This window comes from Salmo salar, chromosome 10, assembly GCF_965601325.2.
Source record: "Salmo salar chromosome 10, fSalSal1, whole genome shotgun sequence".
Lineage (NCBI taxonomy): Eukaryota > Metazoa > Chordata > Actinopteri > Salmoniformes > Salmonidae > Salmo > Salmo salar.
This window is the reverse complement of record NC_138300.1, coordinates 88,390,139-88,403,401: the sequence shown is the minus strand read 5'-3', so window position 1 is coordinate 88,403,401 and position 13,263 is coordinate 88,390,139. Positions and strand designations below refer to the sequence as shown.

The window sequence follows — 13,263 nt, the reverse complement described above, 5'->3', positions numbered from 1 at the left end:
ATCTCTTGCGTTCGCAAATTCACCCTGGCTATCTACTCCGATTCCAGAGCACTCTCGTCTGAGTGTGCCAGAGCGCAGAATAACTGATGAATTTACGAACGGGTAACACCCACTGAATATGATCGTGTCAGTAAATGTAGTCAAAAAAAGTCATTTAGTCACAAAAGCTCTAGATAACATGTAAACAGCCTAGCTAACGAGCTCTGCTTGGGCGAGTAAAATGCTCAGAGTGAGGTGTTCTCTTATTTGTGTCCGGAAGTAGCTAGCTAACCATTGTGACTAGCATTAGTTGTTGATTTTGTTGTTGTTGATGTGCGTAACTGCGGGAGAGAGAAACTACCTTTTCATGGTTGTTTGATCAATAAGACTGTAGTTCCCAAATGTAAGAGGTAAATACGTGGTATTGACATATTTGCAGAATACCATTAAGGTGTAGTTTTTGCCGAATGCGTTCTAATAATCTAATTGCTGCAACTGCCTGTAAACACACAGTCCAGTTCAAAGTGAACGATGGCAGGCTTGTGTGGCAAATGGCTTGTTTGCATAAAGGCCTACAGTAGCTCTGATTGGCTATGGTGCACCGGTCTGCGTAGACTATGGTCCTAGCGGAGACAGTTGTTTTTATTAGGTTTTATTTACTGCAGTGTCTAGTGATTGTCCAAATGCACGGCGGCTTTTCCACTATATATTGTTATAGAATTTCACAAATGCCTTAGTATACGTATTCCCAAACATTCTAAGAATTTATGAAAATGTGAAAATGACCATATCCAAGTGCTCGCTTGTCATAATATTTAAAGTGTCATATTCTTCCTATGGGTGTATATGAACATATTTTAATAAGATTTTATGTTGCTAAAATGCTGTCAGATCCACTTTAAGTCTGTATCCACTTTAAGGTGGATACCCTTTCAAATTAGTGGATTCTGCTATTTCAGCCACACCTGTTGCTGACAGGTGTATAAAATTGAGCACACCGCCATGCAATCTCCATAGACAAACGTCGGCAGTAGAGTGGCCCGTACTGAAGAGCTCAGTGACTCGTAAAATTTCTGCCCTGCTAGAGCTGCCCGGTCAACTGTAAGTGCAGTAATTGTGAAGTGGAAACATTTAGGAGCAACAACGGCTCAGCCGCGAAGTGGTAGGCCACAAAAGCTCACAGAACGGGACTGCCGAGTGCTGAAGCGTGTAGCACTTAAAATCGTGAAGTGTGGAGGCTGTTATAGCACCAAAGGGGGGACCAACTCCATATTAATGCCCATGATTTTGGGGCTCCCGGGTGGCGCAGCGGACTAAGGAACTGCATCTCAGTGCTAGAGGCATCACTACCCACCCTGGTTCGATCCCGGGCTGTATCACAACCAGCAATGATTGGGAGTCCCATAGGGCAGCGCACAATTGGCCCAGTATCATCCGAGTTAGGGGAGGGTTTGGCTGGGGTAGGCCGTCATTGTAAAATAACATTTTGATCTTAACTGACTTGCCTAGTTAAATAAAGTTTAAATAAAAAATAATTACAAAAATGAGATGTTCGACGAGCAGGTGGCCACATACCTTTGGCCATGTAGTGTATCTGAGTAGACGGAGCTTTTAAAAATGTAAATGTTCCCACAAATTCATTTCCAAGTTCTGCTCCACACTGATAGACTAACTCCTTGGGAGGAAAATATTCAGTTTAATAACAGTAATTAGACCAGATTCCCACTGCCTCCATCCTCACTATAGCAAAGTCACCAGAAGATACAAAGGACAGAAGGAGAGTTCAATCAAATATTAATAACAGGCTTTGTCCTAATGTATTTGGGCAGAACATGTGTGTGTTTGAAACTATGCATCCAGCCTAATGTATTTAGCTTCCCTGGTGGGTGTATAATTGAGGAGCACAGCAGGGGCAATGGCAGGTAGCCTATTTCTTCCCCCCTCTCTCTCTCTCTCTCTCTCTCGCTCTCTCTCTCTCTCTCTCTCTCTCTCAGCAGCACACATGCAGGAAGGCGTGCAATGCAGTCAGGTTTACAGTGGAACACACAGCGTCTAACAAATGGCCTGCTCTTGTTTAATGCATGCATCCTGTATTCTGCCCTCTACCTGGGGTGGTCCAGAGGCCCAGTCTTGCCCAGGCCGATCCGGGTCAGACACAGAGCACAGGTCAGTCAAGGTCAGCGCACTGAGCTCCACTCTCAGCCTGGCCTTGAAGCCGCGACCCTGTGACCCTGGGGTCAGGAGTCCAGAGCCGGCTTTTAACCCCGAGGGAGGGGCTTCAATAATTCAGCCTTCTGCCAGAGTACAGCGCGTTCACTTCTCTAATGGAGGTGACTGAGGTGGAGGGAGGAGCTTTGGGTGTGTAAGAACTCTGCTGGCAGACAGGGGGCAGTACTGGGCTAGTGGGCTCTGCTCTGTTGCTGGGCTGGGTAGGGCTAGTGTAAGGTTCTGTACTGCTGGGCTGGGTTAGTGTAAGGTTCTGTATTGCTGGGCTGGGTAGGGCTAGTGTAAGGTTCTGTACTGCTGGGCTGGGTTAGTGTAAGGTTCTGTATTGCTGGGTTGGGTGGGGCTAGTGTAAGGTTCTGTACTGCTGGGCTGGGTAGGGCTAGTGTAAGGTTCTGTACTGCTGGGCTGGGTTAGTGTAAGGTTCTGTATTGCTGGGCTGGGTAGGGCTAGTGTAAGGTTCTGTATTGCTGGGCTGGGTAGGGTTAGTGTAAGGTTCTGTACTGCTGGGCTGGGTTAGTGTAAGGTTCTGTATTGCTGGGCTGGGTAGGGCTAGTGTAAGGTTCTGTACTGCTGGGCTGGGTAGGGCTAGTGTAAGGTTCTGTACTGCTGGGCTGGGTTAGTGTAAGGTTCTGTATTGCTGGGCTGGGTAGGGCTAGTGTAAGGTTCTGTACTGCTGGGCTGGGTAGGGCTAGTGTAAGGTTCTGTACTGCTGGGCTGGGTTAGTGTAAGGTTCTGTATTGCTGGGCTGGGTAGGGCTAGTGTAAGGTTATGTACTGCTGGGCTGGGTAGGGATAGTGTAAGGTTATGTACTGCTGGGCTGGGTTAGTGTAAGGTTCTGTATTGCTGGGCTGGGTAGGGCTAGTGTAAGGTTCTGTATTGCTGGGCTGGGTAGGGTTAGTGTAAGGTTCTGTACTGCTTGGCTGGGTTAGTGTAAGGTTCTGTACTGCTGGGCTGGGTAGGGCTAGTGTAAGGTTCTGTACTGCTGGGCTGGGTTAGTGTAAGGTTCTGTATTGCTGGGCTGGGTAGGGCTAGTGTAAGGTTCTGTACTGCTGGGCTGGGTTAGTGTAAGGTTCTGTATTGCTGGGCTGGGTAGGGCTAGTGTAAGGTTCTGTATTGCTGGGTTGGGTAGGGCTAGTGTAAGGTTCTGTATTGCTGGGCTGGGTAGGGCTAGTGTAAGGTTCTGTACTGCTGGGCTGGGTTAGTGTAAGGTTCTGTATTGCTGGGCTGGGTAGGGCTAGTGTAAGGTTCTGTACTGCTGGGCTGGGTTAGTGTAAGGTTCTGTATTGCTGGGCTGGGTAGGGCTAGTGTAAGGTTCTGTATTGCTGGGCTGGGTAGGGTTAGTGTAAGGTTCTGTACTGCTGGGCTGGGTTAGTGTAAGGTTCTGTATTGCTGGGCTGGGTAGGGCTAGTGTAAGGTTCTGTACTGCTGGGCTGGGTAGGGCTAGTGTAAGGTTCTGTACTGCTGGGCTGGGTTAGTGTAAGGTTCTGTATTGCTGGGCTGGGTAGGGCTAGTGTAAGGTTCTGTACTGCTGGGCTGGGTAGGGCCAGTGTAAGGTTCTGTACTGCTGGGCTGGGTTAGTGTAAGGTTCTGTACTGCTGGGCTGGGTAGGGCTAGTGTAAGGTTCTGTACTGCTGGGCTGGGTTAGTGTAAGGTTCTGTATTGCTGGGCTGGGTAGGGCTAGTGTAAGGTTCTGTACTGCTGGGCTGGGTTAGTGTAAGGTTCTGTATTGCTGGGCTGGGTAGGGCTAGTGTAAGGTTCTGTATTGCTGGGTTGGGTAGGGCTAGTGTAAAGTTCTGTATTGCTGGGCTGGGTAGGGCTAGTGTAAGGTTCTGTATTGCTGGGCTGGGTTAGTGTAAGGTTCTGTATTGCTGGGCTGGGTAGGGCTAGTGTAAGGTTCTGTGTGTCAGGTTGGCAGGGTGTTAAGTTCAGTCAGACTGACATGGGCAGGCAGTGTCAGGTGTAACGCTGTAGAGCAGACTGTGAGTTCTGATTCCTGAGCTGCAACACAAACCCAAGGCCTGGTGCCAACGTATGGAAAGACACTGCTTCATACTACTCTTCCTCTAATTTGTGTCTGTCTCACAGCTGTCTACAGGGTTTAAGTCAGAGTATTTTAAAAGAGGTCAAAATAAGTGTGTATGTGCTTCACTAACAGAGGTCTTCACTGCTTCACTGCTGTAGCAAGTAGTTTAGTGTAAAGAGGCCCAATGTAGTCTAACAAACTGTTCTTCTAACTGTATGTTACACCAAAAAATGTAAGAGATGAGAATAGGTACTACACTAACAATACTTTTGTCTGAAGATCAATGTATTGAGTATCTGACATTAAAATATAATTTGCAGTGGATAAGTGAGCTACACAGGAGTCGCTAAAGAGCGATGGGACAAGGACATCCCGGCCGGCCAAATCCTCCCCTAACCCAGGCGACGCTGGGCCAATTATGCGCCGCCTCATTGGTCTCCTGGACGCGGCCGACTGCGACACAGCCTGGGATCGAACCCGGATCTGTAGTGACGCCTCTAGCACTGCCTTAGACCTCTGTGCCACTCGGGAGGCCAAGATAAGAGACATTTCTGATGTTGATTTGGTAACAAAGGTCCTGTAGAAATACTGTGGAACACATTGACATACAACTGACTGATGATGCCAAGTTCCAAAGTGGATATAAGACTGAGGTGTACTTTTCTTCACTGGCTCGGGCCGGCGGATCCTCCTCCAAAGTCCAGAGGCCAACTGCATGTGGACAAGCTGTCCTGAAGGACAGTAAGCTCATATGACATTTACTCACCTTTACAGAAGGTCAGTTAAGTGATAGCTAAATGATAGATAGGACACAGAACCAGGACACAGAACCAGAGACCATCACGATTATTTAAGAGAGATTTGAATCTAAATCCGCCTCTTTATACTACACAAGCATCTCTCCTGGACCTAGTTTGTGTCGTCAAAGTAGTTTAGTGTAAAGAGACCCAATGTGGTCTAACAAACTGTTCTTCCAACAGCATATGTGGGAACTCCTTCAAGACCGTTGGAAAAGCACTTCATGTGATACTGGTTGAGAGAATGCTAAGAGTGTGCAAAGCTGTCATCAAAGCAAAGGGTGGCTACTTTGAAGAATCTCAAATATAACATATATTTTGATTTGTTTAACACATTTTTATTTACTACATGATTCCATATGTGTTATTTCATAGTTTTGATGTCTTCACTATTATTCTACAATGTAGAAAATAGTAAAAAAAATAAGAAAAACCCTGGAATGAGTAGGTGTGTCTAAACTTTTGACTGGTACTGTATATAAAGGTCCCACAGTTCACAGTGCATGTCAGAGCAAAAACCAAGCCATGAGGTCAAAGGAATTGTCTGTAAAGCTCCGAGACAGGATTGTGTCAGATTGGCACAGATCTGAGGAAGGGTACCGAAACATTTCTGTAGAATTGAAGGTCCCCAAGAACACAGTGGCCTCCATCATTCTTAAATGGAAGAGGTTTGGAACCACCAAGACTCTTCCTAGACTTGGCTGCCCAGCCAAACTGAGCAATCGTGGGAGAAGGGCCTTGGTCAGGGAGGTGACAAAGAACCCAATGATCACTCTGAAAGGGCTCTGTGGAGTTGGGAGAACCTTCCAGAAGGACAACCATCTCTGCAGCACTCCACCAATCAGGCCTTTATGGTAGAGTGGCCAGACAGAAGCCACCCCTCAGTAACAGGCACATAACAGCCTGTTTGGAGTTTGCTAAAAGGCACCGAACAGACTCTCAGACCATGAGAAACAAGATTCTCTGGTCTGATGAAACCAAGATTAAACTCTTTGGCCTGAATGCCAAGCGTCACGTCTGGAGGAAACCTGGCACCATCCCTACGGTGAAGCATGGTGGTGGCAGCATCATGCTGTGGGGATGTTTTTAAGCGGCAGGGACTGGGAGGCTATTCAGGATCAAGGCAAAGATGAACGGAGCAAAGTAATGAGAGATCCTTGATGAAAACCTGCTCCAGAGCGCTCAGGACCTCAGCCTGCAGCGAAGATTCACCTTCCAACAGGACAATGACCCTAAGCACACAGCCAATACAATGTAGGAGTGGCTTCGGGACAAGTCTCAATGTCCTTGAGTGGCCCAGCCAGAGCCCGGACTTGAACATCGATCGAACATCTTGAACCCCGATCGAACATCTCTGGAGAGACCTGAAAATAGCTGTGCAGCAACGCTCCCCATCCAACCTGACAGAGCTTGAACAGATCTGCAGAGAAGAATAGGAGAAACTCCCCAAATACAGGTGTGCCAAGCTTGTAACGTCATACCCAAGAAGACTCGAGGCTGTAATGGCTGCCAAAGGTGCTTCAACAAAGTACTGAGTAAAGGGTCTGAATACTTATGTAAATGTTATACATTTTTTTTATTTTATATAAATTAGCAAAAAAATCTAAAAACCTGTTTTTGCTTTGTCATTATAGGGTGTTGTGTGTACATTGAAGAGGGAAAAAAATATTGAATCAATTTTAGAACAAGGCTTTAATGTAACAAAATGTGGAAAAAGTCAAGGGGTCTGAATACTTTCCGAAAGCACTGTACATCACATACCCCCCACAGTGGTACAGTGTAAAGACAGCTGCTCCCCCACGCCACATGTCCCTGCAAGAATTACCTTAATTACTTAATACCAATAGACAGCATGTTTGCTCTGTTAGCCAAATTGAATCATTGCATTAATCAAGTGCATCATTATCTGCAATATGGTTTGGATGAAAAGCTCCTGTATATGTTTGGCCACACCACATCCAAGGCTAAATGGTATACAAAGGAAGACACAACCGTGATCTGCCCAACGATGCCTCTCTACCAGATGAACTCAATGCATTTTATAACAACAACATCATCATGCCAAGAATGATGGCCGTCGCCGACCCAGAGGATTGGGTGATCTCGCTATCCGAGAGCGACGTGTACAAGGTCTTTAGTCAGCTCAACACTCGCAAGGCCGCGGGACCCAATGGTATTCCAGGACGTGTTCTCAGATCATGTGCAGAACAGCTGGCAGACATATTCACTGTAATTTTCAACTTCTACTTGTCCCAGTATGTAATTCCCACATGTTTTAAGATGACTACCATCATTCTTGTCCCAAAGAACTCTAAGACTTCATGCCACAATGACTACCACCCTGTAGCACTCGCTTCTGTAATCATGAAGTGGTTTGAGAGGCTGGTTATGGCACAAATTAATCCACCATCCCAGCCACCCCTAGACCCACTCCAATTTGCATACCGCTCCAACAGATCCATAGATCCATAGATGACACAATCTCAATTTCTCTCCACACTGCCCTCACCCACCTAGATAAGAGGAATACCTATGTAAGAATGCTGTTCATTGACTACAGCTCAGCGTACAACACCATTGTCCCTCCAAGCTTAGGACTCTGGATCTGAACAACTCCCTCTGCAACTGGATCCTGAACTTCCTGATGGGCTGACACTAGGTAGTGAGGGTAGGCAACATCACCTCCACAACGCTGACCCTCAACACAGGGGCCCCACAGGGATGTGTGCTTAGTCCCCTCCTGTACTCCTTGTTCACCCACGACTGCGTGGCCTCGCACGACTCCAACACCATCATCAAGTTTGCTGACGACACAAAGGTGGTAGACCTGATCACCAGCAACAATGAGTCAGCCTACAGGGAGGAGGTCAGTGACCTGGCAGTAAGACCAATGAGCTGATCGTGGACTACAGGAAACGGGTGGCGGGTGGCGGGCTACAGAGGGTGGTGCGGACAGCCCAGTACATCACTGGAGCTGAGCTCCCTGCCATCCAGGACCTCTATATCAGGAGGTGTGGTAGGAAGGCCTGGAAATCACTAAAGACTCCAACCACCCAAGCCATTGACTATTCTCTCTGCCTCCGCACGGCAAGCGGTACCGGTGCATCAAGTCTGGCTCCAACAGGCTCTTGAGCAGCTTCTATCCCTAAGCCATAAGATAAATAGCTAACAAAATAGCTACATGGACTATCTGAGTTAACCTTGTATCCTCATTGACCTATTTTTACACTGTCTCTATGCAAACTCACTGGGCCCTACACACTCACTCCATCATCTGCTAACTCACACATAATATGCGCATACATTGATACTGACTCTACACACAAGCACACCCACTCACATACAAGTTGCTGCTAGTCTGTTTATCTTCTATCCTGATGCCTAGTCATCTTACCCCTATACATATCTACCTCCATCACTCCAGTATCCCTGCACATTGTATGGTATTGGAACTGACCCTGTATATAGTATGCTTACTTACTTATTGTGTTCTTCATATTTATTATTTCTCGTGTTTTTTTTCTAGTTATACATTGTTATTGATTATTGCATTGTTGGGATTTGAGTTTACAAGAAATGCATTTCACTATGCTTGTGCATGTGACATTAAAACTTGAAACTTAATGAAAACAGAAAAGTTGCAAATCTGATGTTGAAGAGAGATCGATCTCATTAGACATATTTTACTAATGTGAATCCACCCTAACCGACTGTGCTTGAACTATGTCCAGTGCCCATTTGGTCAGAATCAGAATTTCCTTTATTTGCCGAATACATTTTCATGTACAGGAATTTGACTCAGTGAAATGGTGCTTCCACAATAAACAGAATACACAGACAATAAACAGAGTATATAGGCAAAATATTGTTTATAGACACATCATTTACACAATCCACATACAGTATGTACACTACGAACACTGAAGCTAAAAACTACAGAAGCGGCCAAACACTGTGGCTGCCTCTCTGGTCTATCTGATGGTAACCACACCGAACTATCTATAAATGGAAGCTGTTGAATAAGAGAGTCATAGAAACAGGCCTGAGATGTGGACAAGGGCAAAAAAAGATTACTATCATAGTCTAGATCGCTTACAGCCAAGGAAACTAGATCTTAAAGAGTAATGTGAGAACACACACACACACACACACACACACACACACACACACACACACACACACACACACACACACACACACACACACACACACACACACACACACACAAAGTCAGTGGCCTTGAGACCAGACCAAGACGGCTGGTGAAAGTAATCAGGAAAACAGAAAGCAGGCAGAAATCCTGTTTACTTCCAGGCAAATCCGTAAAGTGGGATAAAAAGCGCAAAGTGCAGTCAGCCGTGCATGACACACAGACATATGGCAGAGAGATACGTCCAGCTGTTTGCCTGTCCTGGGGTTACTGTAATGAGCCTTAGCCTCCATTGAGCACACCAAAGCCTCATCAATCCAGTCCTGCCGCTAAGCCTCAACATGTCCACAAACACAGCCCTCTCATTCCAACCACTCCTCGCCTGCACCTCAACACATGTCTGCTACGTCTACTGCCATGGACCATGAATCCCTGACATACCTCTTCTCCTATTACTGCTGTCCCAGACTCTCTCTCACTTTGTCTCTCTCTGGATCACTGTATATTGGCAATTCCCCGGTAACGGAATTACACTGAGACTTGATTTTTCACTTTAAAATGTATGCCAAACAAAAACAATGGATTTCAAAGTTTAAGAAACCCTACAACTATATGGACAATGACTACTTAGAATAATTTACACAATAAAAAAAACCTGGAAAAACTGTAGAGGTAAAGTTTGGTAACAGAATTATGGTAAAATCTCCATCAGTCCTTGTGCATAGAGTTCTATGGTTTGTTAAACTTTGAAATCAATGGTTTTTGTTTGATATACATAAAATGAAAAATCTGAGTGTAATTCCGTTACCATGGAAGTGCCCATATGGCCCACTAAACCGCCCAGCCATTTAGTGACTTGGCTAAAATAGGACCCCAAATGCATGGGGAATCCTCTTAAAATAGTTATCCATAATCAGAGACTCAGAGTCAAACATGCAACTCTGGTTTTACAAGATCATGTCCCTTTCATCTCTGTGCTGTAACAGTATCATCCCTCAACCCTGAGACCTGTCAGTCCATTAACTCAGCAGACGGATACAGTAAGCAACCTCTTAGATACCATTAGAGGAGTCCATTTAATGGAATGGGTGTTCTTGTGAACAGCTGTGATGTTGTAGTGTCCTGAAATCTGGTTTTGTGTTACTTCCAGGCCAATGTGTGGTCCAATACCACACGCTAATAGCTGTCCACTCCCACTCACACTACTATCCTAACCCCAATCCCAACCCTACCCTCCACATACACATCTTCCCTTCTCTTGATTTATGTTTTGTTTAGTCTGATATTTTGAATCCTGTTTTGTTGTTTTTCTTTTTCATTTTTATAATTGTAAAGCAACTTTGGGTCCTTGAAAAGAGCTATATAAGTCCCATGTATTATTATTATTATTATTATTATTATTATTATTATTATTATTATACTAAGCAGATTAACAGATTAGATATAAACTGGTGTGAGAACCAGCTTCACATCTGGCCGAAAGAAAACACTCTCCAATCCCCCATTACAAAGAACATACATTGCTACATTAATTTATTAACCCTGCACTCTCCCCTCCATCCATCTACACACATGTATACAGTACAGTAATGAAGAGCATGTGCCAGTAGCAGCATCATATGTCTGGCAATAGACAAACACAACCAGGAAAATGGCTGATCATTATCACCCTAATAGCACTCTGAATTTTGAATAGATGTAAAAACTCCCTAAACACAAGGAATCACAGTCCAGGACAAGCATAGAGCTGGACTATAGTCTTCTTTTCTCAGTAAAGCTCCCTAAGTTTTTAGGCTTTCATGTTCCAACTGATCCCTGCACTGTCCAACTGATCTCAACTCTCCATAGTGTGCAGAAACAAGACAGAGTGCTCTCCTCTGAACCCCACTTCTGGAAAAGCACCAAATCAGTGATGTGCATTTTACAGCTCTAAAGTCTGTATAGAATAAACAAGCCTATGACGGAATTCAAATATGAGATATATTTAATTATAGATGTGTAATACAACATAAACGCACACAGTATTACGAGGTCCATATTCCGTGTGATCTGTGTCATGTTAAAATTATCTGGGGATTTTGTTTCAGAAATAAAAAACAATATAATATCATATTAGATGAGTAGCCTACTACACATGTGCATTAAGTGCACAGTACCTGCTTGGATCGGCTCATATTTATAAATGGAGGACACTTTCATCTCTATGAAAAAGTCTGGTGCTACAAATATAGAACTCATCATTTTATGTTGAAGCCAATGCAAGTATTATTTCTATAACAAAAGGGTTTTGCCCTTTTACCCAACGTTTAAAATGTTGCTATACTCAGAGAGGAAAAAGCAAAGCGAGAGGTTTTACTCTGCCCAAAATCTGTCCACGAAAATAAGACCACAAAGTGAGGAATTTATGTATGATGGTCAATGTGTTGAATTTGGTCAACAACAAAAATGGAATTGCTAATTTACAACGTGAGGCTTATATAAGTTTCGTAATGGTTATGTTGTTACAAATGCTCTGATATAAGTGGACACACATGGCATTTCGGCAATACAATAAAAATAAAAAAGACTATCTGCCCTCTCATTGGCTAGAATGGTCCCACCTGATCTCGCCTCCTAACGCATGCCTGCCATCTTTGAGGAAATATATTTTCATTGTTAGAGCGGTCACTCTACTATCTTGTCAATATAATACAACATCTTTGCTATTCTTCATCTGAACAATGACAGGTGTTATTATCATCCTCTATATAAACAGCCCATTACAGTTTTGGCGAATTATCAGCAGCATGGCGCGCGTAGTTAGGTGACAGCCCTAATCTTAGTGAGGTTTAGTGTCTTTCATTAATTAAAAAAGTATTCTCCCCAGGTCATTGTCTTACCAGGTGAGTACAGTGTTGCAAGTTGTCGGGCCCCTGCATGCTGCGGTCCCCAACGAGGCGCCGTGCTGCGGGCAGCCGAACCGTGCTCATTCCCGTTAGGATCCTCCTCTGCCATAGACCGATGTTGAATCTCTCTCTCTGACATTAGTACTGGCGCTGCCACCGCGATCCTCCCTTCCATTCCCCCAGTTTGAACTAAAATGCATAAATCATGTATTTCTTCAAACGAAGCCAGTTATTTGATTGCTAGGGAATGTTTGTCAGTGTGGTGTTGTGATGCTCTCGGGACCGGAGCTACCCAGTAAAACCCGGAACTACAATACGGATGAACCGCCTCTGACAAACAGACTTATAACGGCGGCTATAGTACCACGTTCCTTTCGTCTGATTGAGACAACAGTTCATTTCATTCTTCAAAGACAATAACCTAGTGTGCCTATAACTGGCAAGTTTTAGAGCAGCGCTTTCATGTTCCGCTCATTATTGTAAACACTTTCTTTTTTGCATATCTCCATGCTTGCCAGAGTGTAGGGATAGTACAGTTATGATAGCAAAAAAGGTCTAAAACAAAAAGGCAATTGTTTATGGAAACTAGTTAAATAGGTATTTTTTTTTTTTTTTAATATTTCCTCTGATATTGACAAAACCACAGCGATAAATACCTGGCATTGGAGCGTAGGCTACGTCTGTGACTGACAGTCTCACACTTTCTTTTCCTCCAGCACTTCAGCGAATCAGCTGTAAAATATTGAGGATCCCTAATGTCCTGGCGCAACAGCGAAGTGAACCATGGGGCGTATTCGTTACGGAAACCATGTACCGTTTAAGAACCAAAAGGAAGAAAACGGACCAAAACGACAGTTTCTATTGTTCAAATTCAGGTAGGTCCATCCCAGTTTCGTTCAGTTTGCTTCCGTTTAAGAAACGTTTTGCAACAGAATAGGCGGAAGGAATACACCCGTGGTTCGAGCTGATACGCGGGTGATACCATTGCCCACTGGCACCGATCAAACAGTGCACGACAAAAACAAAGACCAGTTGGAATTTCACAAACTTTAATGATTAAAATATGACACCGCAGGCCCATATTCTCTATTCCTTTATAGAGTTGAGTTAATTCAATTGTCCTTCCACATTTTAAAACAGAAATTGTCCCTCACCGGAAATTCCTCTTCACAGCATCTGGTTTTCTCATGCAGACTTGTTGAA

General features: G+C 44.5%; 1 protein-coding gene across 2 annotated transcripts in view; it reads right to left on the bottom strand.

The window, feature by feature from the left end:
* Window positions 1-12,970, bottom strand: part of si:ch211-212o1.2 (plasmanylethanolamine desaturase 1) — a 37,540-nt gene extending 24,570 nt beyond the window's left edge. For both annotated transcript variants that reach the window (XM_014124249.3, XM_014124250.3), the window contains exons 1-2: window positions 12,717-12,970; window positions 12,055-12,249 (exon numbers count right to left, since the gene is read on the bottom strand). In XM_014124249.3, coding sequence (XP_013979724.1) covers window positions 12,055-12,249; window positions 12,717-12,723 — 202 coding nt within the window. In that variant the 5' untranslated portion in view covers window positions 12,724-12,970. The remainder of the gene's footprint in view (window positions 1-12,054; window positions 12,250-12,716) is intronic.
* Window positions 12,971-13,263: the final 293 nt, after the last annotated feature.